This window comes from Oryzias latipes, chromosome 2 (assembly GCF_053564925.1).
Source record: "Oryzias latipes strain Hd-rR chromosome 2, Olatipes_Hd-rR_3.1".
Classification (NCBI taxonomy): domain Eukaryota; kingdom Metazoa; phylum Chordata; class Actinopteri; order Beloniformes; family Adrianichthyidae; genus Oryzias; species Oryzias latipes.
Window position 1 is genome coordinate 41,233,505 of NC_136238.1, and position 20,894 is coordinate 41,254,398.

Sequence of the window (20,894 nt, forward strand, 5' to 3'; positions counted from 1 at the left end):
ACTAGCAACAGGGTTCGGTTATGGATGAAAGCTCCACATTTTGTTTAAAGTCTAACAATGAAAATCTTGTTTTTGTGATCTGTTACTATGAAGAAACAACAGTTTTTACTAGAGCCAGCCGCAATTCTTCAAGTAACCACCAGGGGCTTCTATTATCAATAATTTTTTTGTGAACCGTTTCTATCATTGAACAACCATTTAACTTACTACTATGACTGGAGCCAGACAAAATTCCTCACATGACCACAAGGAGGATCAAAACACCAGGTAATCGAACCCTATTAGCTTCAATGTAAACCATACAGTCAAGACCAAGTGTCTTGACTTTCAGGTGGCTTTGAACATTTTAGCTTTAGATTCTGGCAACTTTGTTCTGCCAATGTGACCAAAAAAAAAATCTATTTGCTGATGTAACTTCCTGTTAAGACTGAAGCTGACACAGAGCTTCCAACCAATGACAATACTTTTTAGGGTCATAGGTCAATCGACAAAAATAAAGGTACAGGAAGCATCGATCAGAACCGACAGGAAGGACAATCTGGCTGATTTAAAAAATAAAAACTTGCTCTTGACATTACGACACTACACTAAGCAAAAGACGACACAGTTAAGGTAAAGTCTTCAAGCTAACTACAAGTCAGAGTATCTTAACTTTTTAACAACTACTAGCACAGAAAGCTAACACTATAATCCAATAGCCATCCTATTATCTTGATGCCAATCGGAGCAAACGCAAAAAAAACAACACGCCATGATGAACATGTGGAGGGCGTCCCACTCCCGGTCACCACATGTTGTTGGGGAGCAGGACCACCACCGCGGGTCGTTTGGAGGACCCTGACGGCCTTGGGCGCGCTGTTGCTGCACAGCGGTGTCCAGCATTTGATCTGGAGTGTTGGTGGGTGGGTGTGGGTCCTGCAGGCTTTGATCTCTGCACCCCGTCCGGCTTCAATACGACTTAACGCTTATCGCTGTTGGGCCAGAGGCGGCCAACATCAAGGCCACCTCTGACAGATTGATGGGCAGGTTACTCTCTCCCCCTGGTTACTTTCATATGTAATCCCCTTCATATTATTACAGATTATCTCAGATGTTTCAATTATCACACTGAAGTGTGCCTCATTAGGTTTGTCTGTGGATTACAGACATAAATAACGGTCCAGGAGATTTTTATCTTGAAAATGGTCTGTTTGAAAGATTTGGTAGAAACGAAATAAGATGTCAGGATTAGGATACGCTTCTGCGACGCGGTAGCAACATTGGAGACTTAAACTTGGCTAAACAGAGCTTCATACAGACAAAATGATCATTATTTCTACTCAGAGCAGAATAACTACCCATAGTGCTTAGTTTCTGTGGCAACGACTCCTCATGACATCAACATAGATTATTCTACAATGACAAAAAATCAATTCAAGAAATTTTTCTCTGATAGAATATCCACTGGAGCCTCTAGACTCATCAAAATTTAAAATTTGTGTTGCAAAGACCTTAAAAGTTTCTGTAATTGTAAGACACAGCGGTGGGCTGATCATGGTTTGAACCATGGGGAGACGACGTGATTTAGGTTTACAAAACGAACCTTATTGACTTTTATAATCTACGTCAGACAATCTTTAAATTTTACATCCAGAAATGCTGCGGTGGGTCAAGACTTTGTGCTTCCAGTCTGTAGATAACTCATAATCTAGCCCAATTCAGGCACTCAGATCTACCTCCTCCTGGTTGGTGTATCCCTGATCTTCTTGTTACTCTCATGTTTACTCAGCAAGACTCTGTATTCTGGGTAGGGTAGACTCACATGGACACCAAGATTCATACAGGTAGATCTAAAAATCTGGCAGGTACCGTCTCCCATCTATTTGAGGTGGTCTCACCAAAATTAGGCATTGCTGCCCTCCGGTGACTGTTCCTAAATTTCAAAACAACCCAAATGTGAATACCCCTTGTGCTATCTTAGATGACCCCACCCTTACATTGACGTGTTCTCCCTAACATGACAAAGGTGGATAAAGGTGGAAAGATTTTATGTAATCCATGGACACCAGTGAGGTTCACAAATCATTGAAGAAAAAAGGTTCAGCACACTGTCTAGTGGGTCAAGATGACCCAACTCCCAATGTTAAAGTGCCTAGGATAGCACAAGGGTTAGTTATGATCCTTACAATGGCATTGTTTTGTCCATTAGGAGCTTTTGTAGCATCTTTTGTAGATAAAAGTAGACCACGGAGGGACAACTCCAGGCCTATATTTTTCCAACATACCCCGCTCTGGCATGTTCTAATTGGCTGGACACACCTGAACCAGGTAATCAGTGATGAGTAGGGCTTGGTTCATGACCCTCGAAGACTGGAGATGTCCATCCCTGAAGTAGACTCATGAAGCAGTCGTGTATAGATGCCTAAAACAAAAACGTAAAGTATCGGATGTAAAGGTAAGGGGTAAAATGATCCCATTTCTATTCTGCCAACGTCCTGTCCCGACGAGTACCGCAATCTTTATGCAGTGTGTATTTCCTTACTTGTGTACAAAACCCAACATTTTCTTGAGTCTACAATTAGTCGTTTTGTCACGGAAAAGGGTCAATTGGTACTTATACAGATGATCTCCTATAGCTATACTATCATGGATGGACGATATCATTTGAAACTAAATACGTCTAACCTTTTTGAGACAATTCAGTTTTTTTAATCCATGAACAATTGTAATCTTTCCTCAGTTTACCTACATCCTCTTCAAAAGCCTCCCAAAGCCACACATAAGTGTAAACAGAATCCAACCATCACACGTTCCTTTAAACCTGACTGTTTAAGGAAAGCAATCATTCCATTCCACTTTGCTTCCACTTAGCGACTCTGTTTCTAATCCTCCGGGTTACTCAAACAATCGAGAATAAGTGAAAGGGATTAGAGCGCCTCGTTATTTCTCGGGGCGAATCCCCTGCGGAGTCCCCGAGCCACGATGGAAATTAGCATTCTGAGCCGGCAGAGCAAACAGATTTGACACAAAAGGACGGAGCACGCGCCGAGAATCCTCAACGACCTGAATTCACCCCAACGGGATCCGACTTCGCTCGGCAGAGACGCTATTGGGTAAGGTGTTGGTAAATATCTCAGCTGGGTCTCACAGGTGTTTAATAGCAATGTGGTGGAGTCCATACGACAGCTGCTAAGGCTCTTGAAAGTTTTAAATCACCCGAATGACCCACTTATCCAAATCAGTTGATCGTCTCCTGTGCTGCTCACAATTTCCGTTCATGTACTCTGCTAGTTACAACTCCAAAAAAAGAGGAGTTGCTGTTTTAATCAATACAAATATCAAGTTTACTCATAAGGACACAGTTATTTGTTAACATAATGGACTTTGCCACTATTAAAAACCAGGAAATGACCATACTCTCGTTGGATGCTGAAACAGCATTTGACAAAGTAAACTGGACGTTTCTCATAGCTGCCCTCCATAAACTTTGGGTTTGGGGAGTCATTCATTGATTGCATCAAAATATTATATTACAACTCTAATGCATCAGTCAGAACTAACAAAAAGACTTCTGACAGATTTTTTTTCTTGGAAGAGAAACCAGACAGGGTTGTCCACTCTCCCCTTCTCTTTTTGCTATATTTATTGAGCCTCTAGCTGCAGCAATAAGACAGAATGAGAGCATTATAGGAATTATAACCAAACACAGCCATCATAAAATTAGTCTCTATGCAGATGACATATTACTGTTTTTAAATAATTCACGTTCTGTAAATGAAACTGCAACAATCATTAATGAATTCTCCATATCAGACTACTCCATTAATTGGAATAAATGAGTTTTATTACCACTGAACAGTAATGCAGAACAAAGACACTTGATACCAATCAAATCAGGCAATATAAAATATCTAGGTTTTTATTTCTCCCCGAAACTATCAGAACTGGTGCAACCAATTACACCCCATTTCTGAAAAGCATACAGGACGATCTAACACGCTGGGTCAACCTGCCTCTGTCCCTTATGGGCAAGGTAGCCACGGTTAAAATGAAAATCTTATCCAGAGTTAATGATCTCTTCTTAATGATCCCCACACAACTGCCATTAAAATGGTTCAAAACATTAGACTCATCCAAATCAAGCTTTTTATGGAACAACAAACCTGCAAGAATTAGTCTAAAAACGTTAAAATCTGCAAAAATCTGTGGAGGATTAGAATTACCTAACTTCCACAAATACTTTCTTGCACCATAGATTACAATTAAGCCTGCACAATATACCGCAAATTTATCGTTATTGCGACATCAAGCTGTGCAATACGCATACCGCAAAAGACGGTGAAAATCGCAATAAATGGTTACCTTGACCCTTGTGCTATCCTAGGCACTTTAACGTTGGGAGTTGGGTCATCTAGACCCACTAGACAGTGCTCTGAACCTTTTTTCTTCAATGATTTGTGATCTTCACTGGTGTCCATGGATTACATGAAATCTTTCCACCTTTATCCACCTTTGTCATGGTAGGGAGAACACGTCAATGGAAGGGGGGGGGGTCATCTAAGATAGCACAAGGGTTAAATGTGCAAAAAAAAACTCATGGCAGCTTGAAATATTGAATAAATGAAATAAATCCCTTTATACATTTAACCAATCGGAAGGACCCGTTTACGTTGTTGATCAATCAGATGAGCCCTTTTATGTTTGATGTTTGCCTCCTATGTCGACAAGGGTCATTTGGAGTATAATTTTTACACTGTTGCATTGAAATGGAAATGATGTTTTTGGTTGGCTTGATATTTGTTTATATACCGCAAATTATATCGTTATCGCAATATTAATCACCAATATCGCATATCGCAAGTTTTCCTCATATCGTGCAGCCCTAATTACAATACATCTTAAAATGGTTAAAAAGTAATCCAGAAACCAACTCATGGTTAGACTTGGAACAGGCGTTATGTGGGAAGATCAACCTGTCAGATTTACCATTTATTAGCCAAACAGTTAAAAAACAGGATTGTTTCCAAAGTATTAATATAAATGCCACTTTAACAGCCTGGTTGGAATTTCTCAAAATATCAAAATCATCAATTCAACCGTGCAAAATGACACCCATCTGGAACAACCCAGACATCCTTATAAACAAAAAAATGATACACTTCCCAGCTTGGCAAGCAGGGGGCGTAACACTACTAGAGCACTTAATTATTGATAGAAGATTCATAACTCCCCAGGAACTATAAGACAAACATGGAATGAATAACTTCTTGGAATATCAGCAACTTAAATCTATAATTACTTGTTCTAAATAGTTTAAATACAAAGACAATGACCTAAAACTACAGGAAGTAGTTTCCTTTTTGTTTAATTTTTCAACTATTAAAACTCTCTCCAAAATACAAACTTTTATGTAACCTAGATAAGAGTTCAGTCTCTCTGGTCTCCCATTGCTAAATCCATGACTGAGTGGGCGGGTTGCCTGGACGTCGCCTTTCTGCTGGGGTTTAGAGGCTGGGGTCGGGACCTTTTGGTGGCTGGCGGGGGCTGTGGAGACTCTGTTAGTCCGGGGGGGGACTCTGCCCGGGGGGGGGGCTTTGCCCGTTCTCAGGTAAGTGACTTTTAAGGTGGACATTTGGTGTTCTTGTCACATTCAGATGTGAGAAAACCTTCCAAACTATAAGGAGAATGGAGAAGGAAATGGAATTTAAAGATACTTTAAGAACCTCCAGGAACATGAAAGAGGTCTCTGCTATCCCTCCATCGCAAAATATCTTTCCTTTAAAAAAAAATGGATGGGGCCGTTTGAAGAGGAATGAGCAGCTCAGGAGGGGCTCGACTTGCAGCGTACAGAAGACTTGGGTTTGTTTGAGGATTATGAGGACCTTTACAGGCAGAGGAACAGCTGCTGGATCTGCTCTGCGGGGTCCAGTAAGACTGATAGACAAGTTTGGAAACTTGAAAATCTGACTTATGAAAATAAAAGTGTCCAATGCTGCATTTTTTTAAGGGTCTAAATACAAATCCTTTTTTTTGTGGTCACAGTAAACGACTGCAACCAAAAGCAGGCAAGAAACTAAAGATTAGGGCTCCACCTTGTGGTTGAGACCGAAAATGCAACAATTGAAAAATATTTTCTTTGGTGAAAAAAAAGATTTTGTCAGATTTTTTAACTTTAACAGACAGTTTTTCTTTTGATTCTTTCTGGATCTGGTTTATTCATTTTGAAAACATTCATCCATTTTTTTGCATCACATGTTATGAAATGACAAAGGAGATGAAATTACACAAATACTTGTAGAAATATGCAAATACATTTGACACTTTTTAAGCTATTCCACATTATTTTATTAAATATAAAATAAAATTAAGATTTTCCACATTTACTTTAATTTGAAAAGAAGACAGTGAAATTCGTCACTTAACGTTAAATCTAAGTTTATTCATATAAACACATTGCCTTTCAAAATAAAATATATTTTTTAGTATTTAAAAAAATCCAAGAAAAGACCTTCGCAGTAAAAAACCCGACATAGTAAACCAACAATTGACATATAGATAGGATTTGAAATAGAAATGGTTGTAAACATAGTGATTGAAATGTTTACCCAAACTGGGGCGCAGAGGTAGGGCGGTCGACCTCTGATTGGAGGATTGCAGGTCTGGTTCCCGCCTTGCTCGATCTTGCGTGGAAGTGTCCTTGGGCAGTACTCTGAACCCTGCATTGATCCTGATGGTTCTAGGATGGTGTTCGGCAGCGGAGTGTGTGAATACATGTGTGTACGTATGTGTGTGCGTGACTGTAAAGCACGTTGGGCCTTCTAAGTAGACAGAAGAGCGCGGAACACGTATATGTCATCAAGCTTTATTGTCGGATTTGCCGGATTCACAGATGTTTTTCACAGTTCTTCAATGAAAATGTTTTTATCATTTAATCTGTTTTGTGAGTGTTGTGTCATTTATGATAGTAAAATAGTTTAGGCTCAGTACTGAGCTGTGTTAAGATGTCAAAAGACACCATTGGAAAATAAAAAACATATTTTTAAGCCATTGGAGCGACTTTTAAACACCAGACTTACAGATAAATTTAAGATTTGATTACATTTAATTAAGCAACTCAACTTTGAAGTTGCCACAAAAGGTGTTGCTCATTTATTTACAAAAGGTGTTGCTCATTTATTTATTAGTAAACTTAATCTAAAGATACAAACTTGAACACTATTAAACCGTATATTATTTAGTGATATTCTAAATCTATAAATGAGCTTTTGTTTTGTTGAATGAGTAAATCCATGGAAATATTAAGGGAAAAAAAAAATTTCTTTGACAATAAGATACCCCTAGCAACACAATATGCAGCACATAAATCATTTGTAAATGCGGAGAACACATTTCCCCATAATGGGATAAATAGTCAACTTTTTTTTTTTTAAATATGTCTGTTAAACTTTTCGTAATTTTAAACTAAGACTACGAAAGGTCAGACTTTTTAATTATAAAAATTAATCACTGCTAACGGAATAGCTCCAATTAAAAAAAATGTACGACTTTAAAGTCGTACATTTAAGAAGAAATTTTTTATTTAAGAAGAAAAAAGTTGTAACTGTTAAATTACAAGAATGAATTCCTATATTTATGACTTTAAAAGTATAATATAAACTTGTCAGTTATGTTTTAAAGTCCTAAATTACATCAATTTAAATAAAGTCGTAAATCTTTGTTTTTAAAAGACAAATTTACAAGGAAAAACGTCATAAATGAACGAAAAAAAGCACCAAAGTTGTGGGAGCCGTGCTCGAAGATGAGAGACGAGGAGCATTTTGTGAAGCTTTATTTCCAGATATGGTTCAAAAAGAAAGAAATTCTGAACCTTTTGACGTTTGAAGTGTTTTCTCATAAATTTACAACTTTAAATCCTGTATTAATCCTTTGGTTGTTTTTTTTAGTGGCCTTATTACTCCGTCATAAACCAGAGAGCCTGAATGGAGGGATAAAAAAAGCCACATAGGGTTCTAGACTCCTGGTTCAGACAATTCAAATAGAGAAATGTTGAAAACATTCTCCTGTTGCAGGAACCAATAACAGGTGGAGACCAGTCATCAAACCACAAAAAATAAGGCAGATCTTACTCAAAAAATCAAAACTGCATTTAACCCTTGTGCTATCCTAGATGACCCCACCCTTCCATTGACGTGTTCTCCCTACCATGACAAAGGTGGATAAAGGTGGAAAGATTTCATGTAATCCATGGACACCAGTGAAGATCACAAATCATTGAAGAAAAAAGGTTCAGAGCACTGTCTAGTGGGTCTAGATGACCCAACTCCCAATGGTAAAGTGCCTAGGATAGCACAAGGGTTACAGGGATGATGTAGGAGTGTCAAGCTAAAATGAATGGTTGCTCAGAGACATTTGACATGTTGTTTGCATGTAGAGCAGGGGTCTCAAACTCGCGGCCCGCGGGCTATTTGCGGCCCTCAAGATGATATTTTGCCTCCCCTCCTATTATCACCCTCCTACCCCCCCCCTCCCCCCCCCCCTGACATCCCTCCCTTTTCGTCCCTTCTTTCCTTTTCCGTCCGGTCCAACACCAAAGATTTTCAAACATGGTTGAAATTAATAAAGTTTGGTCTCAATTACAAAAGGGGTTTATCCAGACATACCTCTGGTTTGTCTGAAGATTAATAACCCCTCTTGTTAAAATAAAATATGTCCAACACAAGAGGCCCTCAGTTCTCATCTGCCTGCCCAGCTGTTGGACAGGACAAGTTAAAAAAACAAACTAAAAAAAAAGATGATATCTTGCAGCCCCCGCCTCAATGTGAAAGTTTAATGTTAATGCGGCCCGCCAGTCTGTGTGGGTTTTGGGTTGTGCGGAGCTGACAACCAACCAATCACAGTGGGGTATATGACTCTTGGGGGCGGGACATTTACCGGGCTTGAAAGCCTGAAAACATTTAGAGCAAGAAACCTGACAGCCCCCTCCCTCCCCGGACCACATTAAGGAGTTCCTCACTTTCCTTTTTAGAACGTATCTATTCGCTCGTAATTTTCTAAATCCATGAAGCGGTTGCTGAACTTGTTTGTGAGTCGCATGAATCCGGAGGAGGGTTATGGTTACGGTTAGGCGCGCGGCGACGTTCAACCCCGACCTAGGTGGGTCACTGCGCAGAAAAATGTCCCACACGTACATGCGTGACACCTAACGGGGCTCTAAAATTAAACACGTGCGAGAAAACAACACGATTTAGTCTGAGACACACTGAAAATACGTGTGAAAATGCAACGATAGACGTGTTTGAGATGAACCAGCGCCGCGCCTGGATCGTTGGGGAGACCAGGCCCGGGGGTGGGAGGCGAATCTGCAGTGAGACTGAAGGAGGAAAGGAAGTAGGAGTTATCCTTAAAATTCATTTTAGTTTTAATCTGCCTGTCCCCCTTAGTATGATCTGTTATTATATCTTTTATATTGATTTTAATTTTTTGTAATGTATGTAGCCATTTTTTAATCCACAGGTATTTTAAATGATTTTAATTGATCACTGAACTACAAAAACCGTCAGGACACATTTCCCACAATGCATTGTTTTTTTTAGTCAATTGGCGGTTTACAGTCAGTACATTTCCAGCTGCGTTCGCTCAGGTTGGGGCCTTGCTGCTCCCGTCCCTTTCTCCTAATATTTTTGTGATGATTGACAGGTGATGTTGGAGGAAAAGCAAAAACATCCGTCACACCAGGTGATCTGTGCAGCGTTTCGTCCACCTGGGTGATCTCAAACACGCTTATTGTGCATCATGGCTGCACATATTTAGTGTCACCAACATGAATGTCCATCCGTTTTTTTATAAAAAATAAGGGAGTTGATGACCGGCTGCTCTACAATAACTTGTGACCGGGGTTTAAATGTGCAAAAAGTCATAAGAAAGAAATCCAAAAATGGTTACTGAATTTTGTTTCTCCTTTACAGATTCGTGGTTTAAAGAGTAAACTTAAAAAAAAAGAAAATTCAACACGGACTCAGAACTGGGAGCACATCCTCTCTGACGTCTCCACCTTCAATTTCAATAAGTCCAGTCCAGACTTAATGAAAATCATCTTCATCCACACTGAGGGTCTCAGCTGTTTGGGAGGAAGTGCTGCCAAGTGTCCATCAGTAAGAAGAAGATAAGAGAAGCCGTGTTCAGAAGAACCATTGATGGATTTACAGAACTGTAGAATTTAAGTCTTCTTTAGTGTTTAATAGTTATAATTCAACAGTATTAACTGAACTGTGTTGATAAGGATGTTTAAATGAGAAAACAGCAGATATAGAAGACTAAATAAACAGAAATGTATTACTGATTTATTTACTGATTGATTTTTTATTTACGTATTTTATTTGAATGAGAGTTTTATAAGTAAATACTGTGCAGAAAATAGTTAATAATAGAGTACAGTTAACAGTATAGTACATGTTCCATACAAATGTACTGTCTCTCAGACACTCACAAGTTGCGTATGTGTGTGTGCGTTGAAGTCGCGGCCCTCCCTCAGCTAGACCCTGCCTTCAGTGGCCCCCAGGTAAATTGAGTTTGAGACCCCTGATGTAGAGAGATGAAATCCATACTAATCAGCCCCAGAGAAGAAGAAAAAGATGGTTGCTATGAACTCACACCTTCCTAAAGGCAGCTGTTTCACATTAAACATTTGTTTTTTATATCTGGCTAGTCGTTTTTCTCATTTGTTGCTATTGGATTAAAACGGATTAAATCAACTAAATTGTGTGTTCCAAATTCGTTTTTTTTAACTAAAGATTATTATTTTTTTATTGAAAAGAAATTTTAAAAAATGCTCTACATCCACTTAAATTTCTATTGGATCATAGAAATATATCGCTGAAAACCTTCCCACTTTTGTGATAAAGAGGTAAAGAGAAGAAAAGTGAAAGCTTTTAGTCATACTTCTTAGGTTACAAGTACTAAAAGTGAGTCTTTACTTCCGTCTCTATGACAATAAGGAAGTTTGTTCAACTTTCCTTTAAAAAGGAAGGGGGGGGGGGGTGAGAGAAAGCTGCAGCCAATGAGTTATAGCGCTAGAGGACATCACGTGGTTCCTCATGGGATGAGAGCACCGCCATCTTTGTGAGGTCAAATCACTGCTGCAGTGCATGCATGTCAACACATTTTTTGCAAAATGCCAGTTCAACTGCCAAAATCAGAGAAATGAGTCCATGAAGGAGGAAGGTAGAACATTTCTCAGGTAGGTACTATAATTATTTTCTTTGAATGCTGCAGGGGCTTCATTAATAGTACACATGCTGTCATGCATGATGCTGCAGCTATTATCAACATGCTGCATGATGATGTACGTATAATTTGCTGTAAACTTTATTGTGTTACACCTATATACAGTATACGTATGTGTGTGAAATTTGTTCTCCACATTTGATCCATCCCCTGGGGGAGCGGTGAGCTGCACAGCCAGGCTGGGGAACCATTTTGATGGATTAAACCCCCCCCCCAATCTAACCCCTTAATGCCGAGTGTCAAGCAGGTAGGCTTTGGTATGACTCAGCCTGGATTTGAACTCATGACCTTCCACTCTAACCACAAGGCCACTAAGATGGTCATTATCATTATAGTAATATAGATTTATACATTTCTGACTCAGTGACTGAACTTTTCTTGCAGGTTTTCAATGGATTCAGACTTCAGGACGGAGTGGGCCTTAGCAATAAAATAGATCACCGTGGTTACCAACTAGTAATACAGTCTGTTCAAAAAATCTTGTGGAAACACATTTTGAGAAGAGGCCAGACTGTTCGCTTGAAAACCGACACCATTATTCCATCTGTGTTACATCAAAGTGATCACATGACGAATCAGTAAATCTTTTTTTTAAGGGTAAATCTATTGTTGACTTATTGATTTGTTGTTATTCTTTATTATTATTATCGTTTATTGACTTATTATTATTTTCTATTATTATTATTATTGACTTATTGTTGGGCTTTTCTAAATAATTTAAATTACATGTCAAAGTGGTCTAAAACTTCTATTTGTTTATAAATTATTTTTAAATTTGTTAACTCTGCATGTTTCATTAAAGTTTGAGCTGTTCACGCTGACTGTTGCTCTTATATAGCAACAACAATGATGACTCAGCTGTTGCGTCACTCGTAGCCGGGGCAAATGAGAGGCTAGCTGTCAATCAACTGACCTGCACTGGAGAGCTGTCCGGGTCCCAAACACACGGCACGTCTCCCTACAGCCTCAGAGAGGAAGAAGCAGAACGAGAAGCTGACTGCGTCATCTCTTCTGGCTTCAAGCCCATTTAGTTTGAACACACACAACGTTGAACATCACACACGTGTGTCATCACCCTCTCCCCTTCCCACACTCATGGTGCAATATATATATGTGTGTATAAATATATATAAATTATATAAAAGCTACGTAGATACCACCAAAAGCTATAGAAAGCGTCGTCATGTGGGCGGCGACGACCTCACCAAGATGGCGTCGCGCCCCGGCACTGTCGGCTTCCCACGCGGGCGTGCCTCCTCCAGCGATTGGTTGCAGCTGCTGGTGGCCCCGCCCCCTGCTGCAGCTATAAATTCGCGTGACTCTCACTCTGACAAGACTTTCCTCACAGAGATCTCATTACAGGCTCCCTGTGAGAACCAGCTCTTTCGTCTTTTCGAACCCAGACATCACTCAGATCAGCAAAATGGTGAGTTTGTCCTCCTTTCTAAGGCGGCATCGTTTCTAGACGAAAGGAGCCTGTCGTGTCGGGATAGCGTGACTCGTGGTTTCCCTGTTGGAGGTCTGTGACGTACTCTGCGGCGGTCCTCGCCGTCGGAGGCCACGGAAAGTATTTGCGTGTTTAAACCGTCCATCATTGTTGGAGGTATGCTGCCAGGCCACTGCCTCCCCCAGGGGGGGTTAACGCCCCCCCTCCCTGTGTGTTTGGGGAATGCTGTTTGTTACGTCTCCCTGGAACTGTTTGGGTTCTTTGTCTGGATAATCCCAGACCTTTGCCTGCTGACTGCAGCACGGGTGCAAACGATTGCGCGCGCGCGCGGAGGGGGGGGAGAGACCACGAGGAAACGGCTTTGCGGCCCTCCAGCAGCAAGAGGTTATAATTAGCCCCCGTGTGGTCTAAGCTGACTAGTACAACCGGAGTTTTAGGTTCAGGTCTGGACCCGTGGAGCCTCGTGGTTTGGAGAAAACTGAAAACAAAATTCCTAAAATAGTCCCCGAAACAAAGCTTTGCTGTGTTTTTTCGCGCCAACGTTAGACCTGACCTCGTTTCATTCAGGGCGCGATCCAGGAAGCAGAGGATCACTCTGAACACCCCCCTCCCCCTCCCACCCCCGCTTGCTAAAGCAGTCTGCGCAACAGTGAGGCGTGTCGCAACATCCTGACAGGCCGTCACGTGACAGCCCCTATAGGAAGCAGGTCGGTTGAGGTAAAGTACGACTAGAGGACGAACGAGTGACACCCCACCTAAAATAGACGTTTACCATCACCAGAACTGTCAACAGGGCCCCTCCCTGGGAGTTTAAAAAAAAAGGGAGGGGTTGGATCAAAATTCAAAACAAGGCCCATTTTCCCAAAAAGCTTCCATAACCAGATGAGATTTCATTTGAATACAAAAACATTACAATCATTATTTATACATTCATACAATGATGAATGAAACTTTTGATAATTAAAGCTATCAATAAATATTGTTTGAAAGGGAGTGGAAGACAGTGTTTCAAAAATCTTTATAGCATAAATTGATCAAGTATCAAAAGTTAAAAATATGTGCAAATGTTTCATTAGGAAAAATCATGAATCAATATTTTTCTAGATCGCAGACCATGATTGGCAGATGGTGGTTTATTCAAAATGTAGGTTATCGGTTTTTTTGATAGATTTATAAGGGACAGACAACATTTGCACCTAAAAACACTGTCTTCCCTCCAAATCATGAGTTCAAACCTGTCCCTGTCCCTCCACCCTAATCCTCCCCACCACCACCGGCGGATTCTTGAGCAGGGCGTGGAAGCTCTTTGGCCCCTGCAGACATGGCAATGATGCCGCGCTGAACGGCACTCCTCGGTTTCTTTAGATCCCTGATTGGGTCTGTCAGTGCGGCTCGCTAAGAACGCCAGACAAGTTTCGTTTGGAGCGTAAAGGAATCGGCAGCCCCGCCCACTGATTTGTGAACCACCAGCCTCTGCAGGTTTAGACAAGTTGGGTTCGATGGAAATGGCAGGATAACTTGGGTTCTATGCAGAGATGGGTTTGAGATGTGAGGTTTGCTGTGTGTCCCGCAGCGCGAGTGCATCTCCGTTCACGTTGGCCAGGCCGGGGTCCAGATGGGAAACACGTGCTGGGAGCTGTACTGCCTGGAGCACGGCATCCAGCCGGACGGCCACATGCCCAGCGCCAAGCCCTCCGGAGGCTACGACGACTCCTTCACCACCTTCTTTAGCGAGACGGGCAACAGCAAGTACGTCCCAAGAGCGATCTTTGTGGACCTGGAACCAACTGTAATCGGTGAGAACAATGTTGGTTAAAAAATTCCTATACTTTGTGAAACTTTGGAAAGAAAACGTTAAACCGTAGCTTTCAGTTAGCTAAAGTTCGCAAAATCGTAGCGAACAAAAATAGTTGTATTTTAGATATTTCCATCTGATGCTAAAAAAAAAGGTTGATGTTGTTCATCCTCAAGAAAAATTGTAAATCTTAAGGAAGTTCAGATTGACGCCAATTTATTTGTAAAGACGATGCTAACCTGTACTAACTTACTGTTTTTTTCTCACTGTCCATCATCGTGAAGGTACAGGTTGGAAAAGTTTAGTGCGACTTGCCAAACTTTCCAACTGACTGGAACCTACCGCCTGCTTTTTAATCTGGAACAGCTGATTTCAGAGGAGGAGCATGCGGTCAACTGTTGTCATTTAGCAAACCTTCGCTAAATCTTAGCTAACACGAAATGTATCTGCATCTCTAGATATTTCCATCTGACACCAAAAAGAAAGTTAGCGTTGTTTTTCCTCAAGAAAGTCCGTAAAGAAGTTTAGATGTAACTAAATCCCACTTATCGTGGCTCCACGATTTAGTTGTCAACTGGGTTATATATTGCTAGAGACGCTACACTAGCTTGTTAGCATCCATGATAGGTGCAGATCGACGCCATTTTTGACATGTCAGTAAACGATGACCAACAGTCTGGCAGATACAGTCAAATGACCATAAAATGCTTAATTTTGGTCCGATTTTTTTTCTCTTTTTTTTTTCCTCAAAGAAAAACAACTAGGGTATTCACAAAATAAGACCCAGACTGAATGTATTAATATTTTTGTACAAACGGAAAATAAATGAACGACATTTAAAATATTACAATATCTATACACAAAGATTTATAGATGACACAAAGCATACCTGATGCATGGTTGGAATTGTATTCAAATCTATAGGTTTTTTTTTAGGACTTAAGGTGTTTTAAGACAAATATAAACCAATTCTTCAACTGCAAGTACATATCAGATCTGTATATGGCATATGTGTAAAACTTTAAGTTAAACATTGAACATTGTGCATTTAATAATACAGTGGGGCAAAAAAGTACTTAGTCAGCCACCAATTGTCCAAGTTCCCCTACGTAAAAAGGTGCGAGGCCTGTAATTTTTGTCAAACCCTTAAAATATATCAAGATCACATTAAGTCTAAAAACCTTATTTGTAAATTATGGTGGGAAATAAGTGTTTGGTTACCTACAAACAACCAAGATTTCTGGCTCTTACAGACCTGTAACTACTTCTGGAAGAGGATCCTCCACTCGTTTGGGTTTTTGATAGCGGACAGCTGTGAGACGAGCAGCCAGCCACAGCAGATCAGCAGCAGCCGGAGCTAGGAAAACAGGAAGTGGCTGTGACCTGGACATTAATAAGGGAAACTGGCCCCACCACAGTAAGAGTGACCAGGTGTTCCAAATCTGCTGATGAATAAATGGGGCGCTGATCCGAGTTACCTATGCAATGGTGGTCCTCTTTAAAGTGTGCAGAGCAAATAACATCATTTTGATGGCATCCAAATGTTTCCTTTAGCATCTAAAATCTGTACAATACATACAAATAGCTTAATCTCATGATTATAGACTTTACGACATCATAATCATGCAATCTCATCATGTAACCCAAGTTTGTTGGCATTGATCACGAGATCAGGTAAACCTTCACTATTCTCACTTAAATCTCCCTTAAACTTTTTCTATCAGTCACTTATTTATCAGCCGACAGTCATAACTTGTCAAAAGTCACATCCTTATTTCTGTATATGTCTGTATTTGCAATTGAACACACAGATGTGAAATGGCTTCTCGACATGTCCAAAATGGCGTCCAACTTTGCGTGAGCACCTCTAGCCTATAAATCTCATTGCTGTCAACCATCTACACGCTTTCAGGTCTAGCCCGTCTTTCCTAAAATCTCTAAAGTTGGTGTGTTCGACATGTAAAATGGAAAAAAAAATCCTCCACGGTTTACGTTGATCACATCCTCTCTGATTATGACTGCTGGGAACCTTTAACGACGTTTACTACAAGTCATCATGAAGGTACAGGTCAGATCTATCTAACCAAACTCTCAAACTGTGTTGGGTTAACAGATGAAATCCGGACCGGACCCTACCGCCAGCTTTTCCATCCAGAACAGATGATTTCAGGGAAGGAGGATGCGGCCAATAACTACGCCCGCGGCCACTACACCGTGGGGAAAGAGCATATCGACAATGTCCTTGACCGGATTCGCAAACTGGTAAAACAAAAAAAGTGAAATACGGTTAGCCAAAATGATTAAAGTCTGCAGGAAGTCAATGAACGTAGAATATTTAAGTTAACATTTTTTTGACTCATATGAGGTTTTTTTATTGAGGTTGAAACTGTACCATTTCTGTTCAGTCTGATCAGTGCACCGGACTACAAGGCTTCCTGATCTTCCACTCCTTTGGAGGAGGAACCGGTTCCGGCTTCACGTCTCTGCTGATGGAGCGACTTTCTGTAGATTTTGGCAAGAAGTCCAAACTGGAGTTTGCCATCTACCCAGCTCCTCAGGTGTCCACCGCAGTGGTGGAGCCCTACAACTCCATCCTGACCACCCACACCACCCTAGAGCACTCAGACTGTGCCTTCATGGTGGACAACGAGGCCATCTACGACATCTGTCGCAGGAACCTGGACATTGAGCGTCCGTCCTACACCAACCTGAACCGGTTGATCAGCCAGATCGTGTCCTCAATCACCGCCTCCCTGCGCTTCGACGGCGCCTTAAACGTAGACCTGACGGAGTTCCAGACCAACCTGGTTCCTTATCCTCGTATCCACTTCCCCTTGGCGACGTACGCCCCTGTGATCTCTGCAGAGAAGGCGTATCATGAGCAGCTTACCGTAGCAGAAATCACCAACTCCTGTTTTGAGCCGGCCAATCAGATGGTGAAATGCGATCCTCGCCACGGCAAGTACATGGCCTGCTGCCTGCTGTACCGCGGCGACGTGGTGCCCAAAGACGTCAACGTGGCGATCAGCAACATCAAGACGAAGCGCAGCATCCAGTTTGTGGACTGGTGTCCCACAGGGTTCAAGGTGGGCATCAACTACCAGCCCCCCACCGTGGTCCCCGGAGGGGACCTAGCCAAGGTGCAGAGGGCCCTCTGCATGCTGAGCAACACCACCGCCATCGCCGAGGCCTGGGCCCGCCTGGACCACAAGTTTGACCTCATGTACGCCAAGAGGGCCTTCGTGCACTGGTATGTGGGGGAGGGCATGGAGGAGGGAGAGTTCTCCGAGGCCCGAGAGGACATGGCCGCCCTGGAGAAGGATTACGAAGAGGTGGGAACCGACTCGGTTGAAGAGGATGAGGAGGGCGAGGAGTACTAAAACCTGCCAGACAAAGGAAAGTTACCATGGATGTTGATGAAGTCTCCCCCGTTTATTATTTTTTTAAAGATCGGCCTTTAAATTTAGGCATAAATAAGGAAGTTTCCCTCAACTTAACTTTTCTAATAAAGATGTTTACAATCAAAGCGTCATTGAAATCTTCATTTCTGACTCATTTAGCTGACCAGGGGAGTCCAGACTTCACGCAAACGTAATTAAAATAACTTTAAATGCTAATGAAATATTTACTGTAATTTCTTGCATTTGAATACTTTTCCCCTTTCTTCACATTAAAAAAAAGTAAAGGATAATGCCTGACCAGCTGTCGATTAGGATTAATCACCTTGTCCCATAAATTCTGATGGACACCTCATCGGGCATTGTCCCGCTTATAATGGTCACAAAAGATTATCAATTGTTTTTTTAGGACTACATTCTTGTGCGGTTTAAATCGCTTTTTCATAAAAAGTGGGCTATTTGAAATGCAGTGCGTTGTCATAACAGCTAAGCTGGCACAACCTCGACTGCAGGGCAAAGAAAAGCTATCTATGCAGATTCTCACGATGGGTTGAATAAAGCATCAGTTCAGAGAGAAAGTTCACCTTTTACTGCTTGTCCAGAAATAATAAATTATAAATGATTATATCCAATTAGTACCAATAGTCTCACCTGAGTGGTGTGGGTGTGTCCCAAGTGACAGAGTTCTAAAGCACCAGTCTATGAAGGGTCCAGATACTGGTGGAGCAGTATTCTTGGCTATTTCACCATGAAGACAGAGGAACACTCCAAGCAACTCAGAGAGGTTTGTTGAAAGGTACAAGTCAGGGGATGAATACAATAAATGTCCAAGGCATTGAACATTGGAAGTTCAGTGAAATCAATCTTCAAGAAGTTGGAGGAATATGGCACATTTGTGAATCTGCTTAGATCAGTCCACCCTCATAAACTGAGTGACCGTGCAAGTAGGAGACCCGTGAGAGACCCCACCAAGACCCCGACGACTACTTTGAAGGAGTTATAAGCTTCCGCTGCTGAGACTGGAGACTGCGTGTAGAAACTGCTGCCCGGGTTTCCAGCTTCATGGAAAAGTGGCAATGAGTAAGCTACTGTTGAACATACACATTAGTTTGCCCAAAGGCATGTGGAAAAAGATCCTTTTGGTCTGATGAGATCAAAATTAAGCTTTTTTTTAGCCATCAGAAAAGATGATCTGTTGATATGCTGGCAGAAACCAAACACAGCACATCATCAAAAATACCCCCCCCCCCCCCTCTGTGAAGCATGGGGGTGGCAGCATCATGCTCAGGGGATGTTTCTTAGCAACAGTCCCTAGAATGCTTGTAAAGAAAGAGACAGAATGAATGCTGCAAAATACACTGAAATCTTGGAGGACAATCTTTAAGGTCTGCAACAGAACTACGGCTTGGGACGACAATGATCCAACGCACACTGCAAAAGCTACCCAGGAATGGTTTAAAAAGAACCAGGTAAATGTTCTGGAGTGAACAGTGAGAGGCGAATCCCCCTAAATTCCTGCAGATGTCCAGAATGACTGAGACGTATCCACACAGACTCAGTGCTGTGATGGCAGCCAAAGGTGCATCTACTAAATACTGACTTGAAGGAGGCGAATAATTATGCAAACAATTGTATTTCATTTCATTTGTTTCATTGACATCACTTTGTAGAATTCCGTTTTCACATCGACATTGCAGGTTTTTTCTGGTAAATTTCTCCCAATTAAAAAGATGAGACAGGCCTGTAATTTCATCAAATGTAAACTTCAACTATGACAGACAAAATGAAAAAAAATATCAGAAAATCACAAAGAATAATTTGTTAATTTTACTTGTAAAGACACCCGCCTACAACCTCAAACAGTCACATATACTCGTGTTTTGAGGAGAAAGAATGCTGAGTTGCTGACTGTAAAGCATGGGGGTAGAAACATCATGCTTTGGGGCTGTTTTTCAGGCAAAGGGACCAGGACAACTGATCTGTGTAAAGGAAAGAATGAATGGGGCCATATATTGTCAGATTTTGTTTGAAAACCTGCTCCCATCAGCGAGGGCATTGAAGATAAAACTTCAAGGTCCTGGAGTGGCCTAGCCAATCTCCAGATCTCAACCCCATAGGAAATCTCTGGAGGGAGTTGAAAGTCCGTGTTACCCAGCAACAGCCCCAAAACATCACTGCTCTAGAGGAGATCTGAATGGAGGAATGGGCCAAAATACCAGCAACAGGCTTAGAGAAAACGTTTGACTGTTGTCATTGCCAACAAAGAGTATATAACAAAGTACTGAGTTGAACTTTTAATATTGATCAAATACTAATTTTACACCATAATTTACAAATAAATTCTTTGAAAAATCAGACAATGTAATTTTCTGGATTCCACATTTAGTCCATCATTTTTTAGGTTTACCTATGATGGAAATGACAAGCCTCTCTCATCTTTTTAAGTGGGAGAACTTCACCAATTGGTGGGTGACTAAATACTCGTTTGCCCCACAGTGAATAAAATTGTGAATTTATAAATCGCAGACTGAAATTAAAAATGAGAAGTCAGTCTTGCCAAAAAACCTTCAACATTAAATCTGTACATATTTCTAAAAGTCTAAAATGTAAATTTTGTGAACAAGAAAATCTTAGTTTGATCAGAGAAATCAATAAATCTGTTGTGGTGGTTTGGCGTTTAAGGCTCAGAGAGTCGTCACTCGACTTTATAAAGTATTTTAGCCAATCACAAGAAAATCGATCACACAGTTATGAAAAGTTAGTGATTTTATGTCACGAACCAATGGGTGGGTTGAAATTTGATTAAAGGTTTGGCCTATGACAGGACGTGCATCCCAAGAAAAAATTCTGGTTTATTTAGAAACCACTTAAAACACAGGAACCGAAAAAGATTTCTAGTGTTCGAGGTCATTGGTGGTCACATGACCTAATCAGGTCCAATGATCATTCACCCCTTGTCCTATCCTAGGCACTTTAAGATGTTGGGAGTAGG

At 41.1% G+C, this 20,894-nt stretch overlaps 1 protein-coding gene across 1 annotated transcript; it reads left to right on the top strand.

Annotated features, from left to right (window-relative positions):
• The first annotated feature begins 12,546 nt into the window (after positions 1-12,546).
• LOC101166777 (tubulin alpha-1C chain) lies at positions 12,547-18,030 on the top strand. The gene is made up of 4 exons (XM_004066362.4): positions 12,547-12,688; positions 14,283-14,505; positions 16,618-16,766; positions 16,910-18,030. The coding sequence occupies exons 1-4, from the start codon at positions 12,686-12,688 to the stop codon at positions 17,882-17,884; spliced, it is 1,350 nt and encodes a 449-aa protein (XP_004066410.1). The 5' UTR covers positions 12,547-12,685; the 3' UTR covers positions 17,885-18,030.
• The last annotated feature ends 2,864 nt before the right edge of the window (positions 18,031-20,894 follow it).

Bases quoted from the DNA above. Each gene is read 5' to 3' on its own strand.
- LOC101166777 (XM_004066362.4), top strand. The intron at 14,506-16,617 runs GTGAGAACAATG...TTGGGTTAACAG, and splicing joins CCTGGAACCAACTGTAATCG to ATGAAATCCGGACCGGACCC. The intron at 16,767-16,909 runs GTAAAACAAAAA...ATTTCTGTTCAG, and splicing joins TTGACCGGATTCGCAAACTG to TCTGATCAGTGCACCGGACT.